We start from the raw sequence: 19274 nt of genomic DNA on the forward strand, positions 1-19274 counted from the left end.
TAACCCATTCCTATGTTATTCCCTTTGTAGCTGCACCTGCAAAGACTCGTAAGAGGAAGTCAAAAATGGAAAGTACTCTGGAGGTGTTTGCTGACAGAATCAGTAAAGCCTTTAAGGCTGAAGACAATGGCCTACTCCTGAAAATGCAGGCGGCTCAACATGAGCATGACCGCAGGATGTTCCAGATGTTCACCCAGTTTATGGACCGACATCCTCCACAGCCACCCCAGCCACATTACCAGGCCCCAATGTACAACCCAAACTATCCACATCATTCCTGAGCCTATCCAATGTCCCCATCCCCATCTCCAACCCAGCCTCTGTTCCTTCAGGATCTCAACCAGCCACTGCCACATGCTTTCCACCCCCAGGATCACCCCCCCCCCCCCCCCTCCTTTAGACCTGAGGATGAAAAGTAAGGGCTAATACCATGTTCAGTTTTTCAACTTGAAGTTGATTTTTTTGTTATAACTATGGTGTAATAAATACACAAGCAACACCAAAACAAGTGTGTGAACCTTTTATTAATTCTTAAAGCAGCAGTAGCAAATAAACTAACAAAAATATGTTGATTTATTGTTCACAGTTGGTGTGGGTAACACTCGCAATAACAATCAAACTATAATTACAACATAATGAAATGTACTGTTAATCTTTTTAAGTCAGGAATCAGATATCAATGTATTTGCACATTTTTAACGTGCTATATTGACAAATAGGATACAGCTGGCTACAGCTGGCTATAGAACAGTTGTGTCAGTGCTTCCCTCACTCTTGCTGGTTGCACATCTGGCAAGGCCCCTCCTTCAGGCCCTCTGTCAACATTGAGAGCAGCTCCACTGAAGAACACAGCAATGTTCTTTTTGGAGAGCAGTGGCTTTCTCCTTGCAACCCTGCCATGCACACCATTGTTGTTCAGTGTTCTCCTGATGGTGGACTCATGAACATTAACATTAGCCAATGTGAGAGAGGTCTTCAGTTACTTAGAAGTTACCCTGGGGTCCTTTGTGACCTCGCTGACTATTACACGCCTTGCTCTTGGAGTGATCTTTGTTGGTCGACCACTCCTTGGGAGGGTAACAATGGTCTTGAATTTCCTCCATTTGTACACAATCTGTCTGACTGTGGATTGGTGGAGTCCAAACTCTTTAGAGATGGATTTGTAACCTTATCCAGCCTGATGAGCATCAACAATGCTTTTTCTGAGGTCCTCAGAAATCTCCTTTGTTCGTGCCATGATACACTTCCACAAACATGTGTTGTGAAGATCAGACTTTGATAGATCCCTGTTCTTTAAATAAAACAGGGTGCCCACTCACACCTGATTGTCATCCCATTGATTGAAAACACCTGACTCTAATTTCACCTTCAAATTAACTGCTAATCCTAGAGGTTCACATACTTTTGCCACTCACAGATATGTAATATTGGATTATTTTCCTCAATAAATAAATGACCAAGTATAATATTTTTGTCTCATTTGTTTAACTGGGTTCTCTTTATCTACTTTTAGGACTTGTGTGAAAATCTGATGATGTTTTTGGTCATATTTATGCAGAAATATAGAAAATTCTAAAGGGTTCACAAACTTTCAAGCACCACTGTATAAGCCATAATCACCAAAATTAAAACAAAAAAGGCTTTAAATATTTCACTTTACATGTAATGAAAATGAGTCCATGAAAACACAAGTTATTAAATATATAGCATTTATAGCCTATATACATTGTCATTTAAAAGTTAAAATAAAATGACAGATAATAATGGACAATGACGGAATTTTTACAACCCCGTCTGTCAAAATGACGGACAATGAAAAAGTCTAACGTAACCACTGTGTGTATATATATATCAGCTGGATAGTACAGTGGTAATGCTCACTGACTACGACGCAGGAGATAGGGGTTCGAATCCCAGTCGGGGCAAAACATCATCCAGTAAGGGTCCTTAGGCAAGACCCCTCATGATATATCGGCCTACCTCAGGAATGAGTGAAGACATAACTGATAGAGTCATACCGGCTCAGACGTCGCCCGGGTCAACAGTTGCTAGGGAACCAGGGCAAACTGATGAGAAATGGGCTACTGGAACAAGACATCGATGGACGAGGACAGAAAATACGGAGTTGCTGGAATGCTACTATACAAGCAGTCCCAGAGAGAGGGGACCATTGGATACTTCGAAACCCACAATCAAGGCTAACAAAGAAACAGCTACTAGCCCAGTGTTCCAACATCCGTAATCGAAATCTACTATCACAACTAGAGATTAATGAAATACAACAACGATGCTACAGCAAGGGGGAGCCAGGAAGACAGGTCAGCGGGGAGATGTCATCATCCCCACAACCAGAGATTGGGTACCAAGCCCCAACACCTAACAGCTGCTGACCTGAGAAGGAAGATCGTGACCCAACTGGAAACCTGGAGCCCCCGACGAATACTGAGACCAACAAGCTGATACACAGTACAGCAACAGTAATCATGGAGATGCTTGGACACAAGGTGGGCTCGGGACATAAACAGTATCCAGACGATTAGAGGCCAAGATAAAGGCAGCATGGAGAGAAGTTAGCCAGCTAGCTGAACTACAGAAAGGGAACATGGTGAATAAAGGGGCACCCAGGAAGTACAACTCACTCTCCATACCAGAGGCACTCGAAACTGCCAAACTGCTCTGGCCACCCGGTTGAAGAGATACAGGTATTAGGTTAGTGGACCTAAGAGCTGACCACAGCAACCTCCCATATATACCTTGGCATATACCAAGGAGATGCGCTATCACATATCTGCATAGGCCTGAACCCCCTCAGTCGGATCATCACGAAGAGCGGCTACGGGTACCGATTCCGTAGTGGGGCAACAATCAGCCATCTGCTCTACATGGATGACATCAAGCTGTATGCCAGGAACGAGCGAGAAATAGACTCGCTGATCCACACCACCTGGATCTACAGCGATGACATAGGGATGTCATTCGGATTGGACAAGTGTGGCCGGATGGTCTCAAAGAGAGGCAAGATGATCCGGACTGAGGGGATTGACCTACCAGAGGGCAACATAGGTGATATCCAAGACAGCTACAAGTACCTTGGCATTCCACAGGCTAATGGAAACCATGAAGAAGCCACAAGGAAGTCAACCACAGCCAAATACCTCCAGAGAGTAAGGCAGGTCCTGAAAAGTCAGCTGAATGGTAAGAACAAGGTCCGAGCCATCAACATGTACGCACTACCAGTCATCAGATACCCCGCTGGCATCATAAACTGGCCAAAGGAGGAGATAGAAACTAGACTATCAAGACTAGAAAGCTCCTCACCATGCATGGAGGGTTCCACCCCAAGTCCAGCGCCCTGAGACTATACACTAAGCGGAAAGAGGGAGGCCGAGGGCTAGTGAGCGTCAAGACCACGGTCCAGGATGAAACATCGAAAATCCGAGAATACATCAGAAAGATGGCCCCAAAGGATGAACTGCTAAGTGAATGTCTCAGGCAGCAGAACCCTGATGAGAGTGCAGAGGAGGAGGAGGAGGAACAGACAACCTGGAGAGACAAACCCCTACATGGTATGTACCACCGTCAGATAGAGGAAGTGGCTGATATCAAGAAATCCTACCAGTGGCTGGATAATGCAGGACTGACAGACAGCACAGAGGCACTAATCATGGCAGCACAAGAACAGGCCATAAGCACAAGAGCCATAGAGGCCAGGATCTACCAGAGTAGATCAGACCCAAGATGCAGACTGTGCAAAGAAGCCCCTGAAACAGTCCAGCACATAGTAGCAGGGTGTAAGATGCTAGCTGGATCAGCGTACATGGAGAGGCACAACCAAGTGGCTGGGATAGTATACAGGAACATCTGCAACCAGTATGGAATAGAAGTACCCAAGTCCCAATGGGCCATACCACAGAAGGTGGCTGAGAACAACAGGGCCAAGGTTCTGAGGGACTTCAGCTTCCAGACTGACAAACAGATCCTGGCTAACCAACCGGACATAGTGGTGATGGACAAAGAGCAGAAGAGGGTGGTGGTGATAGATGTGGCGATCCCAGCTGACGCCAACATCAGGAAGAAGGAACATGAGAAACTTGAGAAGTATCAAGGGTTGAAAGAGCAGCTGGAACGGATGTGGAAGGTCAAGGGTTGCGTGGTCCCCGTGGTAGTGGGGGCACTTGGGGCAGTAACCCCCAAACTGGGAGAGTGGCTCCAGCAAATCCCAGGAACAACATCTGAAGCCTCAGTCCAGAAGAGCGCAGTCCAAGGAACATCGAAGATACTGCGCAGAACCCTCAAACTCCCAGGCCTCTGGTAGAGGACCCGAGCTTGAGGATGACATGCAGGGACGTCACTAGGTTTGAGAGACAGGGGTAGCTTAGCACCCAGAGGAGAAAAGGTATTGTGCGCGCGCAGCGCGCGCCGAACATTTTTCAGAGCACCTACTAAGGCTGTCAATCAATTCATTATTTCAAGAGCATCACACCTTGGGGACACACTTCCCACCATTTCTATTCTATTTTAAAATTGCTTTCATCATTTAATTGCTTGCTGAAGCAACTTCACCAGACTCCCTTTCTTAAAAAATCTTCATATATCCATCTAGCCAAAGGATAGACAGACAGATAATCTTTTCCCATGCCAAAACTAATGCTAGTAGGCTACAACCCACACAGCTTAGTAAGTTTGTTCACCATGCTAACATGCCAGATTTACAGTTGAAATAGAAAAGCTACAATATCGTCTTTCCTCACTACTCATTGCTCAATATAGCCTAGGTAAAGTTAAGCAAATGCGAACCACTGACATCAAATTACAATCTCACCGTGTGTGTCTGCAAATGAAAGCATAGAATTCTGACTCTCTGCAAACCCAACTCAATGGAAGCCCGCACCGCGCCTGCTGCAGAATGCCCGCGTAGTTAAAGTCCTACTAGCCTACCACTCGACGTGACGCTTGACACAGAGCCAATGAGGAGGAATCATAACGATATTAATAATATTGCATTAAACAATAAATAAGCAAGCAGAAACTGTTGTTCGGATTAACTTGCGTTCTTGATGGCTCATGTTCAGTGCTTTACTGCCTTTGTTTTTTTTTTGGGAAAAAAAATAAAAATATAAATAATTTAAAAAAGGGCAAAAAATATAGGGTGGCTTTGCCATAAGATAGGGTGGCTGGAGCTACCCTAAAATGGGTCTGGCGACGTCTATGATGACATGGATACCACCACCCCCCCCGGGGGTGAGAAGGAGATTGATTTTATATATATATATATATATATATATATATATATATATATATATATATATATATATATATACACACACACACACACACACACACATATACACACACTATATTGCCAAAAGTATTTGCTCACCCATCCAAATTATCGGAATCAGGTGTTCCAATCAATTCCATGGCCACAGGTGTATAAAATCAACCACCTAGGCATGCAGACTGTTTTTTACAGTTTGGAGCTGGCCCCTTCCTCTTCCAACATGACTGTGCACCAGTGCACAAAGCAAGGTCCATAAAGACATGGATGACAGAGTCTGGTGTGGATGAACTTGACTGGCCTGCACAGAGTCCTGACCTCAACCCGATAGAACACCTTTGGGCTGAATTAGAGCAGAGACTGAGAGCTTGTATTATTTAATCATTTATTTATGCATTTATGATGCAAAAAGATGAACAGAGATTCTGACGTTCGGTCACTTGTGAACCCATTTTCCCTCCGCTAAAAACATTGCGGCTGTTGTGCCTTAACGGGCATATGAACAATGTTATTTTACAACGTAGCAAGACAATTGCAGTTAAAATATGAACAGTCCACTACAACGATTTAAGTGACAATCTAATTTGACCTGTTTGCGTGAGCTCAAACCTTCCTTCTGGCCCGCATGGATTTAAATTGGGAACTCGCTTGTGCATAATCAAAGTCGTCAATGGAGACTGCTGCCGAGGCAATTGTCATTAAATTTTGCGTCTTTGCCTCGGACAGACGACTTCTCATTGACGTTTTAATTTTATTCTGAAGGCTGAACCCGCGCTCTGCTGTGACACTGGAGACGAATAACCAGCGCCACTTCAGCCAAAGTTCTGAAGTCGGGAAACATTTCTCCCAGGGAAGTGATCAGAAGCCGGCAAGAGCCTCTGAAAGTTGGATTTCCCGACCCTGCTAGTAGCTAGAGACCGCGACAACAACGTCAACGTCATTCAAAACGTTGAACATGATGCCGGTAGAGCAGCAGCAGCTAGCTGATGTGAAGTGGCACTAGCTGAGGAGGATAACAAGACACGTTGCCACCTTCCATCATCAACAGTGTCAACGTTGACACAAATGAGGTGGAAGAGTTATCCAGTGATGGCCATTTTGACACCGATGATGATGACCATATTGTTAGTTGGTGACAATGTTTTTTTTTAATTATCATTTTACATTTTCCTACATCTGGCTGTGCATCATGTACGTGTGAAGACCTGTGAGAAGACATCAACAAGTAGGACTCTGATGTGGAGAACAATCTCTCTTTTCTCTCTCATAGACTCTCTCATTCACTCACCCTCTCTGTCTCACACACACACACACACACACACACACACACACACACACACACACACACACACACCACTCTCTCTCACACTGTCTCATTCTCTCTCACTCACTCACTGACACATACGTTCACATGGATATGGAGTTGCTTAGAGCCAAATGCCACCTCATCTCTCCTCAGTCCACACTTCTTACCTCCCCTCACTCACTCACTCACACACACACACTCACTCACACACACACACACAATCATGTACATAGTTTTATTTATAGAATGTTTGAAATGTTCTGATCTTTAAAAAAATAAAACAGTGCTGGTTTTCCTGGCATTTTGGCAAAGACAGATGTTATCTGAAATCTTGTTCTCTGTTGGGTTCCATCATGACTATTAGTTTGTGTAGTGCTACACTTTGTGTGTTCTCTGCTTTCCATCTTCATTTTGGAGTAAAGAAGTGTATGCAGGGTTTAAAGGGGAATGTTTTTTTTCTCCTCTCCAACCTTTACTTCCCTATAGATTAGCTTTACCTGCCTATCCACCATGCAGTCGGTACATTGTTTTGTTTTTTGTTTCGGATCGGATGGGGGGGGGCCCATACATACCTTCGCCTGGGGCCCCCAATTTGCTACATCCGCCACTGTATATACACACACACACACACACACACACACACACACACAGGGTGCGATTTGTCAAAAAAACAGAAGGGGGGATGGTTTTTTTTTAAATCATGAAACGTCACAAAATTAAGGTAACAATAGGCTAACAGCTCAATAACATCCGATGATCAGGGGCGCGGACAGGATTTTTGAACTGGGGGGGGACTGAGCTGTCAGCAAATGATTCCATTTTGTGTATATATGTATGTGTGCATATATATATATATATATATATATATATATATATATATATATATATATATATATATATATGCACACATATATACACACACACACACACACACATACACACTACCGTTCAAAAGTTTGGGGTCACTTTGAAATGTCCTTATTTTTGAAAGAAAAGCACTGTTCTTTTCAATGAAGATCACTTTAAACTAATCAGAAATACACTCTATACATTGCTAATGTGGTAAATGACTATTCTAGCTGCAAATGTCTGGTTTTTGGTGCAATATCTACATAGGTGTATAGAGGCCCATTTCCAGCAACTCTCACTCCAGTGTTCTAATGGTACAATGTGTTTGCTCATTGCCTCAGAAGGCTAATGGATGATTAGAAAACCCTTGTACAATCATGTTAGCACAGCTGAAAACAGTTTAGCTCTTTAGAGAAGCTATAAAACTGACCTTCCTTTGAGCAGATTGAGTTTCTGGAGCATCACATTTGTGGGGTCGATTAAATGCTCAAAATGGCCAGAAAAATGTCTTGACTATATTTTCTATTTATTTTACAACTTATGGTGGTAAATGAAAGTGTGAATTTTCATGGAAAACACAAAATTGTCTGGGTGACCCCAAACTTTTGAACGGTAGTGTGTATACATGTTATTTCACCTCCCTCACTGCCATCACCAGGAACTATCTGCAGGCCAGGACAATGATAACATTTTAACATAGCCTATGGAAATCCAAAGTTTACACATTATCATCACGGACAGCAATTGCAAAACTAGTTTTAAAACCGCTAAGTTCCAACTGTTAAACATAGCGAGAGGCTGGGCTACGTGTGTGTGTGTAAAGTGTAAACCAGTGCATCCTGACTTTCTAACTATGCCTGTGTGTTGCGTGAGCAGCAGTCAGTCAACAACTCTTCGCAAAATTTCCTTATGAAACAATATGCTCGCTGAAATTATGGCAGGGAACGCCAGATTAAACATTAAAACTGCCTTCTGAGCACTGTATCTACAGACTACCACCGAAAGAAGGAGGCTACCAGAAAGGCTTCTCTACTCCGTACGATTTTACTTTCACTACGACATTACTTTGAACAGACTATCAAAAAATTGCAAGGTGATATGATAAAGTAAGGCACAGTTTACTTAGTCGTTTTTTTTTTTTGTTGAAAAAATGATGCAATCGTTTTCTGCCTTTTGGCACCCTTCATCATGCCGTGTTGGGGTCCTGAACTAGGAGGAGCTGTCCCCGATATGCCTGTCAAACTTGTTGTGGGTAACCATAGCAACCAAGCTCGAGCTCGCAACCTGTGCAGTCTGCGCAGTTGCAACTATGTACAGTGGTGCTTAAAAGTTTGTGAACCCTTTAGAATTTTCTATATTTCTGCAAAAATATGGCATAAAACATCCTCAGATTTTCACACAAGTCCCAAAAGTAGATAAAGAGAACCCAGTTAAACAAATGAAACAAAAATATTATACTTGGTCATTTATTTATTCAGGAAAATGATCCAATATTACATATCTGTGAGTGGCAAAAGTATGTGAACCTTTGCTTTCAGTATCTGGTGTAACCCCCTTGTGCAGCAATAACTGCAACTAAATGTTTCCGGTATCTGTTGATCAGTCCTGCACACCGGCTTGGGGGAATTTTAGCCCATTCCTCCATACAGAACAGCTTCAACTCTGGGATGTTGGTGGGTTTCCTCACATGAACTGCTCACTTCAGGTCCTTCCACAACATTTTGATTGGATTAAGGTCAGGACTTTGACTTGGCCATTCCAAAACATCAACTTTATTCTTCTTTAACCATTCTTTGGTAGAACGACTTGTGTGCTTAGGGTCGTTGCCTCGCTGCATGACCCACCTTCTCTTGAAATTCAGTTCATGGACAGATGTCCTGACATTTTCCTTTAGAATTCCCTGGTATAATTCAGAATTCATTGCTCCATCAATAATGGCAAGCTGTCCTGGCCCAGATGCAGCAAAACAAGCCCAAAACACGATACTACCACCACCATGTTTCACAGATGGGATAAGGTTGTTATGCTGGAATGCAGTGTTTTCCTTTCTCCAAACTTAACGCTTCTCATTTAAACCAAATTGTTCTATTTTGGGCTCAGCCATCCACAAAACATTTTTCCAATAGCCTTCTGGCTTGTCCATGTGATCTTTAGCAAACTGCAGACAAGCAGCAAGTTTTTTGGAGAGCAGTGGCTTTCTCCTTGCAACCCTGTCATGCACACGATTGTTGTTCAGTGTTCTCCTGATGGTGGACTCATGAACATTAACATTAGCCAATGTGAGAGAGGCCTTCAGTTGCTTAGAAGTTACCCTGGGGTCCTTTGTGACCTCGCCAACTATTACACGCTTTGCTCTTGGAGTGATCTTTGTTGGTCGACCACTCCTGGGGAGGGTAACAATGGTCTTGAATTTCCTCCATTTGTACACAATCTGTCTGACTGTGGATTGGTGGAGTCCAAACTCTTTAGAGATGGTTTTGTAACCTTTTCCAGCCTGATGAGCATCAACAACGCTTTTTCTGAGGTCCTCAGAAATCTCCTTTGTTCATGCCATGATACACTTGCACAAACGTGTTGTGAAGATCAGACTTTGATAGATCCCAGTTCTTTAAATAAAACAGGGTGCCCACTCACACCTGATTTGTCATCCAATTGATTGAAAACACCGGACTCTAATTTCACCTTCAAATTAACTGTTAATCCTAGAGGTTCACATACTTTTGCCACTCACAGATATGTAATATTGGATCATTTTCCTCAATAAATAAATGACCAAGTATAATATTTTTGTCTCATTTGTTTAACTGGGTTCTCTTTATCTACTTTTAGGACCTGTGTGAAAATCTGAGGATGTTTTGGGTCATATTTATGCAGAAATATAGAAAATTCTAAAGGGTTCACAAACTTTCAAGCACCACTGTATGTACTGCTGTGCACCTCAATAAACCGAATGGTAATTAGTCTTTTGATTTTTCCATGAGGTTTGCCTTATGCAAAGAAAGACAGCATAGACGTTTTTACCTCCCTATAAGGGGGGGGGGGGGGGGGGGGGGGGACCGAACGAGGTGAATTTAAATCTGGGTCGGACGAATCCCCCCCGTCCCCCCCTCTATCTGCGCCCGTGCCGATGATATCAAATAACACTAAATGAAAATGAACACTAAACCAGAGATAGTAAATTCATCTTCCTATCTCTCTGACTAAATACACGAACACTAACACACAACAAAGTTCGCATTGCTTGTCGTGTTGCTGTGATGTTTCTCTCCCTCCGGATTAAATGGACAGTGACTCGAAAATCACTAAAATACATGAATACTAAATGAACAGTTTGCTCTGATGGCGCCGTTCATGTGGCCTTTTCTGCTTTCCCGTCGGTGCGCTATCCGCCGCGTTTCGCCCTTCTTTAATCCACATTTCTGCGAATTTCTCAGCAGGGAAGGAACGCACGTCTGGCCCATTGACAGCGAGGAAAAGAAGGCTGTTCAGTGTGGATACATTCATTCTGTTGCACTCATCAGTAAGGATGTGATTCATGGCGCTAAATCCACGTTCACACACTGCTGTTGACACGGGAAGCGTGGAGACGACAGAAAGCAAGTTGAGGAGATTTTCTCCTTGGACTCCGTTGAACTTGTACTGTCGAAATTCTTTCAGCAGCAGAGCGGTGTCAGAGACCTCAGCTGCCAGGGTTTTTTGAATTCTGACAAGTTTTTCTTCCCCAAACAGAATGCGCTCGCCTTCATCCTTCGGCCAGCTTAAGGGGCACAGCGCAGCACACGCAGCAAGCACACCGTTGTCGTCCAGCCTGGATATTGTTATTATCTACAATGTATCTATTTGCTGGGGACGTTTGTGAACATCAAGGCTGCCAGTTCGGGTCATTTTGAAAGTGAGTGCAATGTAGACCATAGAAAACTGTGTCACAACATGCCTGTCATGTCAATTTTTTTTTTTTGGTTTGTTTGTTTTATTGACGGGGTTGTCCCCGAGGATTTTTTTTCAGCGGAGATAAAAACCAGAGGGGGGATGATCCCCCCCCAGCAAATCGCACCCACTATATACGTGTGTGTGTGTGTGTGTGTGTGTATATATATATATTATATACACACACACACACACCTCCTACTTATTCAGGTGACATTGGGCATATCTAACAACCTGTTTTTTTTTTTTCCTCCCCCACCCACATCGGTCCTGGGATCGAGATACTGACCTCTTCTGCTCCTCAGACCTGCCTGATCCATCCTGGTGCCGTGTCTGGTTGGAGTCTCATCGCATCGCTCCTGTGGAGGGCAGCCCCATGTGGACAGTTGGGGGTCGCACCTGGAGGACGCTCTGGACTCTTGCAGTGGTGCTTCTGTGGCTGGGGACTGCAGTTGACTTGCTGACTTTGGGACTGTGGTTGTCATGAACAGTTTTGCGCTTGGGTTTCTGTCGGTGGAGGGTTTATAGCATCAACGAAGCTGACTTTATGTTAAGACTGTTAATGTTATAGTCATGTTGTCTGTTGCCCAAATGAGGATGGGTTCCCTTTTGAGTCTGGTTCCTCTTGAGGTTTCTTCCTCATGTCGTCTGAGGGAGTCTTTCCTTGCCACCGTCGCCATAGGCTTGCTCATTGGGGATAGATTAGGGATAAAATTAGCTCATATTTTAAGTCATTCAAATTCTGTAAAGCTGCTTTGCGACAATGTTTACTGTTAAAAGTGCTTTCCAAATAAACTTGACTTGACTCGAATAATTAGTGAATACCTCGGGCAGCAGAAACCTGAGAAGGAAGTGCAAGAGGAACCATTATGGAAAGACAAACCACTGCACGGGACGTACCGCCAGCAGATAGAAGTGGTGGCCGATATTGAAAAATCCTACCAGTGGCTGGATAAAGCTGGACTGGAAGACGGCACAGAAGCACTAATCATAGCTGCACAGGAACAGGCCCCAAGCACAAGATCGATAGAGGCCAGGGTCTACCACACGAGGCAGGACCCCAGGTGCAGACTGTGCAGAGATGCCCCCGAGACAATCCAGCACATAACAGCAAAGTATAAGATGCTAGCAGGAAGAACGTATATGGAACGCTATAACCAATTGGCTGGCATAGTGTTCAGAAACATCTGTGCCAAGTATGAACTGGAAGTCCCAAGGTCAAAATGGGACACACCTCCGAAGGTGGTTGATAATGACCAAGTTAAGATCCTGTGGGACTTCCAGATGGACAAACTGTTAATGGCTAACCGACCAGACATGGTAGTGGTGGACAAATGAGAGAACAAGGCTGTAGTGATAGATTTGGCAATACCAAGTGAAAATAACATCAGGAAAAAGGAACTTGAGAAGCTCAAGAAGTATCAAAGGCTAAAAGAAGAGCTAGAAAAGATGTGGAAGACAACAGTGGTCCCTGTGGTGATAGGAGCCCTCAGTGCATTGACCCCCAAACTGGGAGAGTGGTGCCAACAGATCCCAGGAACAACATCTGAGCTCTCTGTCCAGAAAAGTGCAGTCCTAGGAGCAGCTAAGATACTGTGCAGGACCCCCAAACTCCCAAGCCTCTGGTAGAGGACCCGAGCTTGAGGAGAAAAAAAATAAAGAAAAAAATCCTGCCTGAAGGAGGAGCAAGTGGGGACTTACAATAAATAAATATATATATTTTGTGTGCGCGTGCGTGCGTGCGCAATTAAAATGTATATAAATTACACACACATACGTGTGTAAAATAAATGATCGATAGAAATACAAGCTCATGCCATTTTCTTTTAAAGACAACATAAAAGGGACCTTTATACATGCAAGTAAATACGAAAGTTGTTTTTTTTTTTTAACACTCAGTATACACTTGATTGGCTATGCTCAGGTTGGGGTTTGTACTAACTCAACAATGATTGCTGAGATACTTTTTCACTTTGGTAACTAGCTAGCAATCTACTTATTTTGAACATCTAGTATGACTGTATATATTTCAAAGGAAAATTGTTTTGACTGCATTATTCTTGTTGTCAAGGAAAAGTGCTTCAAGTTGCTCTTTAAACCTTCATTTCCCTGTACTGCAAGTGTCCACTCATCATGAAGTTGATTCATATCCAGAAAAACAGTAATACAAATGTAGGGTTTAAAAGGTTGTCAGTTGCTACAGTTCCTTAAAGGCAGGGTAGGCAATTTTTTTAAAAATCAGAAACAGTTATTTTTTTAAACTTTTCGTTATATCCTGATAGCAATGAAGAAATCAAATGCTCCGATGATGAAAAGAAAAAAAAAAGAAAAAGGTCAGTCATCTCTGGCAAATCACAGGGCTGTAAAAAGCCCGTCCAATTATTTCAGTCAGTCTGAATAAAATGAATGGATATCCTACCTGCGCACACTCTGCCAGTGTACTCAACGTGTGGGACCATAGTCTTCCACAAGGCTAGCTAGGCATATTGCAGACATATGGCTAGTGCTAGCAGGCTAGTTACACAAGAACGACAGAGAAAGGGCAGTGAAAATTTCCAATTACACCTAATGTTATACCTACAACAGTTTGTACTGCTAAACAAAGTAAGAAAAGAAAGATGAAAAAGAAGCTGGATAAATGCTGACTTCACATGCTATTGGAATTATGGTAAACATGAGTTGCAAACTTGAAAGTTGCATAAGAATGCCCCCTCGACTCGTAATTTTAAGTGGGAACTTACAAAATAATTTGCATACCAGAGTTCCTGAATTGAGATGACCTTCAAACTTTCAACATGGCAGAGGACGACAGTTGTGGATGGTACACAAATGCTTATTTTTAACAATCATTAGCTGTTGCTTGTGTAAATAATCTGTGTACACTTTATTTGATATAGAACAATGCAGGGTAGCATGTGTGCTACCAAATCAAAATAGGAGATCCCCAAGAAGCAAGTGAGAAGGAATTTTGCATCTGTTTTCATTTCGCTCCAAAAATAAAAGCACTTGAACATGACATACTCATAACTCCTACTTCCCAAGTGGGAAGTAGGGCCCTCTGACTAGCATGTGAGGGCAGGAAAAGCAGGACGCCAAACCAAAGTGAACATTGGTGCGGCTTTTCAGCGATGGTGATAATGGAGGGAGTTATCTGGTTTGCTTTGTTTTTTTTTGGGGGGGGGGGGGGGAATTTTGTGAGTTGGATACAACAGTGATGTGCTATGCTCCTCTCCCCCAGTGTGGACTCATCCTTCAGCAGAAAGGAGGGGGTGGGACTTTTCGGTTGGATTCTTTTCAAATCTAGCTTACTCTTGCTGATTTCTGCAAAAATCACCTACTCTGCCTTTAAATTCATGCCAAGAATTCAGTTGCTGGAAATGTTGCTCCAAAAAGTTGTCAAGGTGGATATACTGCTATTTATAAAAAATATTACATCATTTATAAAGTCAAGAATGAGCTTAAGATTTAATTACTGAGGTTCATGATATTTTCTCGGACTCCGACAATGCAAGGTAAACATCCTACCTTATAGTAGCGTGAAAAGCAACATGAAAGGCGAAAGAGAGAAAAAAAAAGCAAGAGCTGAAACTTCAGGACAGTCAGAGCAGAACCCTTTTAAAGGTGCAGTGTGTCATTTTAGTGCATCTAGTCACATTTTATTGCAGTTTCAAATGACAAATTGCCCCTTTAAAAGACATGAAAGTGCAGGAAAAAGAAGTCAGAATTCTTTGTTTCCATTTAACCAACTGTCATGTTTATTTAAGAATCAAAAATTTGGACCACCATCTCTTCCAACAGCCCAAACAATGTGCGTAATATATGGTACAGTATAATAAATTATGTAAAGTGTATACATACAGTATAATGGTGTACACTGCTTTCCACACTGCAGATTAAACGTGAAGCACATTGTAGAGTTAAAGGCTAAACATGATGTGGAAATTTGCTTCAGACACGAGCATCAGCAGCTTGATTATGGACAACTCGTGTTTCTTGTTTTGTTTTTAAATAAACAAACACTCAGAATCTAGTAGTCTAAATAGTTCGGGTTGCTCCTTAAATGATCTACAGGAGCAGAGCCCTGCGTAGAGCATAGATACCCTTTCACAAGAAAGCTACATCCCATGATGGAACTGAATTTAGGTTATAGAATATAAAAGACTGAAGAAGAAAAGAAGAACAGGACACTTTTACTGATGGTTATGAGGTGATACCACAGCAGAGACAGCAGGGGCTAGTAATGGCTTACAAAAACAAGGTCGATCACACACACAATCTATTCACTGAACTGGCGATTCTATCCAAACTTGATCCATTAAATCACAAGTGGCCTCATCCAATAATGAAAAAAAAAAAAAAAAAAAAAAAAAAAATCACAGATGCACACAAATCTCATTTCCATCACAGTGGTTCAAAATCAAGGCTACATTTAAAACAAACAAAAAAACCAGGCAAAAAGTGTGGCAGTGCTGACGTAGTATGGGTCAACGAGTTGAATAAACTGCCTGCACATTACACTTATGCTGCATTTGATTATCTAAATTTTTTGAACTCAGATTAGGAAAAAAACACGCCCCACAACTCAGGAAGGTCTCCTCAATCCTGAGTTCAGCAAGTGATGTCAAATCAACATGGCTGTTCACAGTATGAACAGTAAACAAAAGGAGCACTTCTTACCTTTGAATGAGTCCTGTGTGTGTGTGTGTGTGTGTGTGTGTGTATATATATATATATATAAAAACACACACACACACACACACACACACACACACACCCTTGTTAAATCTATAGTTCACCGTTTTGTACATCACTCATTGTTGCTAACGAAGTTAACGAACTTCTTTTCCTACTTTGTACCTTGAAAATGACGTAATTTCAATTTCAGAGTTCCCACTTCTGAGGCAAAACGAATGCAACTACCTTAAATAAAATGAATCTTGCTAATTTAAATTTTCAGAAATGTTCTCCAAATTTAGATTCAGAGTGGTAAATTTAATAAAAAGTTTCCAGAAACATCTATACAGAAAAGAGCCACCTACCAGTGATCTGAATAAACATTTCTAAACATTAGAATTGCCCTACATAAAACGTACTGAATAAAATTTATATACATCATGAAGCTGACAAATGGTGAAACATCTATGAATTTTAGTGAATGTGTTTAAATGGTTGGATTTGTTACAATACCACGCACAACAGTCAGATGAGGACTTTTTTTTTTTTTTTAAATCTCAATCTGGCAAGGAAAAAAAAAATTTTAACTACTGTTTGAGTGGACTGGCTGATATTTTAGCAAAATGAGCAGAGACTACCATAAGAACAGAAACACTCATACTTCACTCTCGTACTACAGTACTGTGCAAAAGTCTTAGGCACCATACAAGCTTTGTTACAGATTTCTATTTTATGACTTCTACATTATCAAGTCAGTACAATTTTTTTTAAGAGTTCTAAACATTCGTTTTCCAGCACAAAATTAAAATGTTACAAAAGAAAAAGTTTGCATCTGAGCAGCATATTATATAAGAGACCACTTTTCAGACTGAAAAAGAAAACATAATGAAGGCTACTGAATTTTGCTGCAAAGTTAAGAAGCAAGTGTGACAAAGTGTCCAGAAGAACTGTGGCTGGTTCTGCGAGATGCTCAGTTAAATCTACAGCTCATTTCCTTATACAACTACACTCATTGTACCGGAGACTACTATTTATTTTTTTTAAAGCAAAGGGTCGTCTCACACCTAATATTAACTTTGTTTCATTTACTATGGCTTACTGCTGTTTATAGTAATTTTTTTTTTAATCGTTGAAACATTTCATCTTGTTTTTTTAAGACAGACATTTTTGGTCTAAAAAAGTATTTCATTACATGCACCTAAGACTATTGCACAGTACTGTATATTGAGATTTGAAATTGTTTTGCTATGAAACTGCTTGCCAATGTGAACCAGAGCTTGTAGTCTTAGTCAACATACCCCTTTATTCTGTTAACACATTGCTAACATTGTAATTATTCTTTTGAATAGTGTAAACAACAAATCTGTTCACAAACTGAGTAACTTACTTTTAGTGATATTGGTAATTATTTCTTCCTTGAGAAATATTACTGCACAAAGTCCTCTGTGAATGGAACCTCTAACTTTTCATGACATATGATGCTTTTCAGTTCATAACCACATGACTAAAGGTCTATAAATGTGACATTATGCTACAGTATTAATATCTTGCAGTCTTGTTTTCAGAGATCATAAATACTGTCTGACAGTAATATCCACTCTTTTAACCCCAGGAAGGTAGACAGACTGAAGAAGTGGTGGTATAGTACAGGCATTTTCTATATATTACAATCTTAATTGCAAAGAAAATTAAAAAAGAGTTAATCAAATTCAGAAATGAATGACGAGAAGAAAAGTGCAAGAATGCGTACTGCAGAAATGATTCATCACTGCTCAGGAAACAAATATTTCTGGAAAAAAAAAAAAAGGAGCGCACACACACACACACACACACACACACACACACACACACACACACACACGTTGACATACAGTTGCTATGCACCATTTTGTGTTCCCGTTACATTCAGTCATTGGCATGGAGTATGTGTTTCAATATTAATATGATCAAAGTGCAATGCTACGAAAAGAACGGACCCATTACTTGCATGATTTAAAAAAAAAAAGGGAGGTTTAAAATTTGGCTTTTAATACCAACAAGCAGATTCATAATTTTGTAAAATCACTGCCCATTCTGTCAAATTAAAACCATTAAAACCCTCAGGGCCTTCTATTTAAAGAGAAGCACCATGTCAGAGACTCAGTTTCTCTCTCAATCTCACACATATGCACGCATGCCCACACAGCAGCCAGTTATTCTTGCTGCGCTGGCTGTGCTTTCGGAGTGTCTCTGAGGCAGGTATGGTGCAGAGGGCTTAGTTTGGTGAGCAGGCCTGTGTGGGAGTACAGACCTGCTGTATTGATGGAGCAGGAGGCTGACCCCGCCCCCAAGGAGGACGAGGAGGGAGAAGAGGAAGAGGAAGAGGAGGAGGATGAAGGGGAGAGCGGGGGACGTGCTGGGACAGCTTGGCTGTTGCTGGGACAGTGGAGTGAGAGGCGGTGACTGAGGTGATGTGGACGCCTCTTCTCCTGAGCTTTCGACTCTACAGGGAACAGATATACAACATGCACCTGGGTGACACACACCAATATTTACAATTGATGGCCATGTAGACAAATTCAAATGGAGTAGGTCAGTTCTTATATCGATGTACTGATTACCAATCAGCAAGTTGTTTTACTGATGTTTTTGAGGCATCGTTTATTAAAATCAGCTGACATTTAAAATTAGACATCTAATGTGTGCTTTCCAGTTCATTCATTTGGCCTTCCGTTTAATGCAGACTGGAATAATAGCTTTCAGAGATCACAAGAGGGTGATATAAAATCTGATATGATGATCATTTGACCTGACAATTCGTTTGGTTGTTCACAATCAGGCAGGTTAATACGGGTCCATCTAGTGGTCCTTCCTTATATGACACTGAACACCGATAATCACAACTTGGATAATTAAAGTGCATATCCTGGACCAAATTCGTTTTTTTTTTTATATGAAAGAATGTCCCTTTACACACTCATCCAGGAGGGTAATTTTGCACAAGGCCATCTGTCTACAACAGAAAAAAATAAAATAACAAAACGTGTCTGGAAAAATCCCAAGGGAGTCTGGAGCCAGATTTGTGACATCACCTGCGGAAGCGCCAGCAGGCTCCGAGAGCTTGCACGGTTTCAGTGCACAGCCTGTGTAGACCAAGTTTAGCAGCGAGCAATTTTGCATTGAAATATGGAATTGTCACCTGAGCGCAATGTAGGAAACGATGAGCACTAATCCCACCAAGATTGGTGTTGCTACACCCTC

General features: G+C 41.8%; 1 protein-coding gene across 8 annotated transcripts in view; it reads right to left on the reverse strand.

Annotated features, from left to right (window-relative positions):
- Nucleotides 1-19274, reverse strand: part of agbl5 (AGBL carboxypeptidase 5) — a 70156-nt gene that overhangs the window by 37365 nt on the left and 13517 nt on the right. For 6 of the 8 annotated variants that reach the window (XM_060902804.1, XM_060902801.1, XM_060902800.1 and 3 more), the window contains one exon: nucleotides 18325-18516. In XM_060902804.1, coding sequence (XP_060758787.1) covers nucleotides 18325-18516 — 192 coding nt within the window. Of the gene's footprint in view, nucleotides 1-15084; nucleotides 18517-19274 lie in introns of those variants that run through there. The other 2 variants (XM_060902803.1, XM_060902802.1) reach the window with 2 other exon arrangements.

This window comes from Neoarius graeffei, chromosome 21 (genome assembly GCF_027579695.1).
Source record: "Neoarius graeffei isolate fNeoGra1 chromosome 21, fNeoGra1.pri, whole genome shotgun sequence".
In the NCBI taxonomy this organism is placed as follows: Eukaryota; Metazoa; Chordata; class Actinopteri; order Siluriformes; family Ariidae; genus Neoarius; species Neoarius graeffei.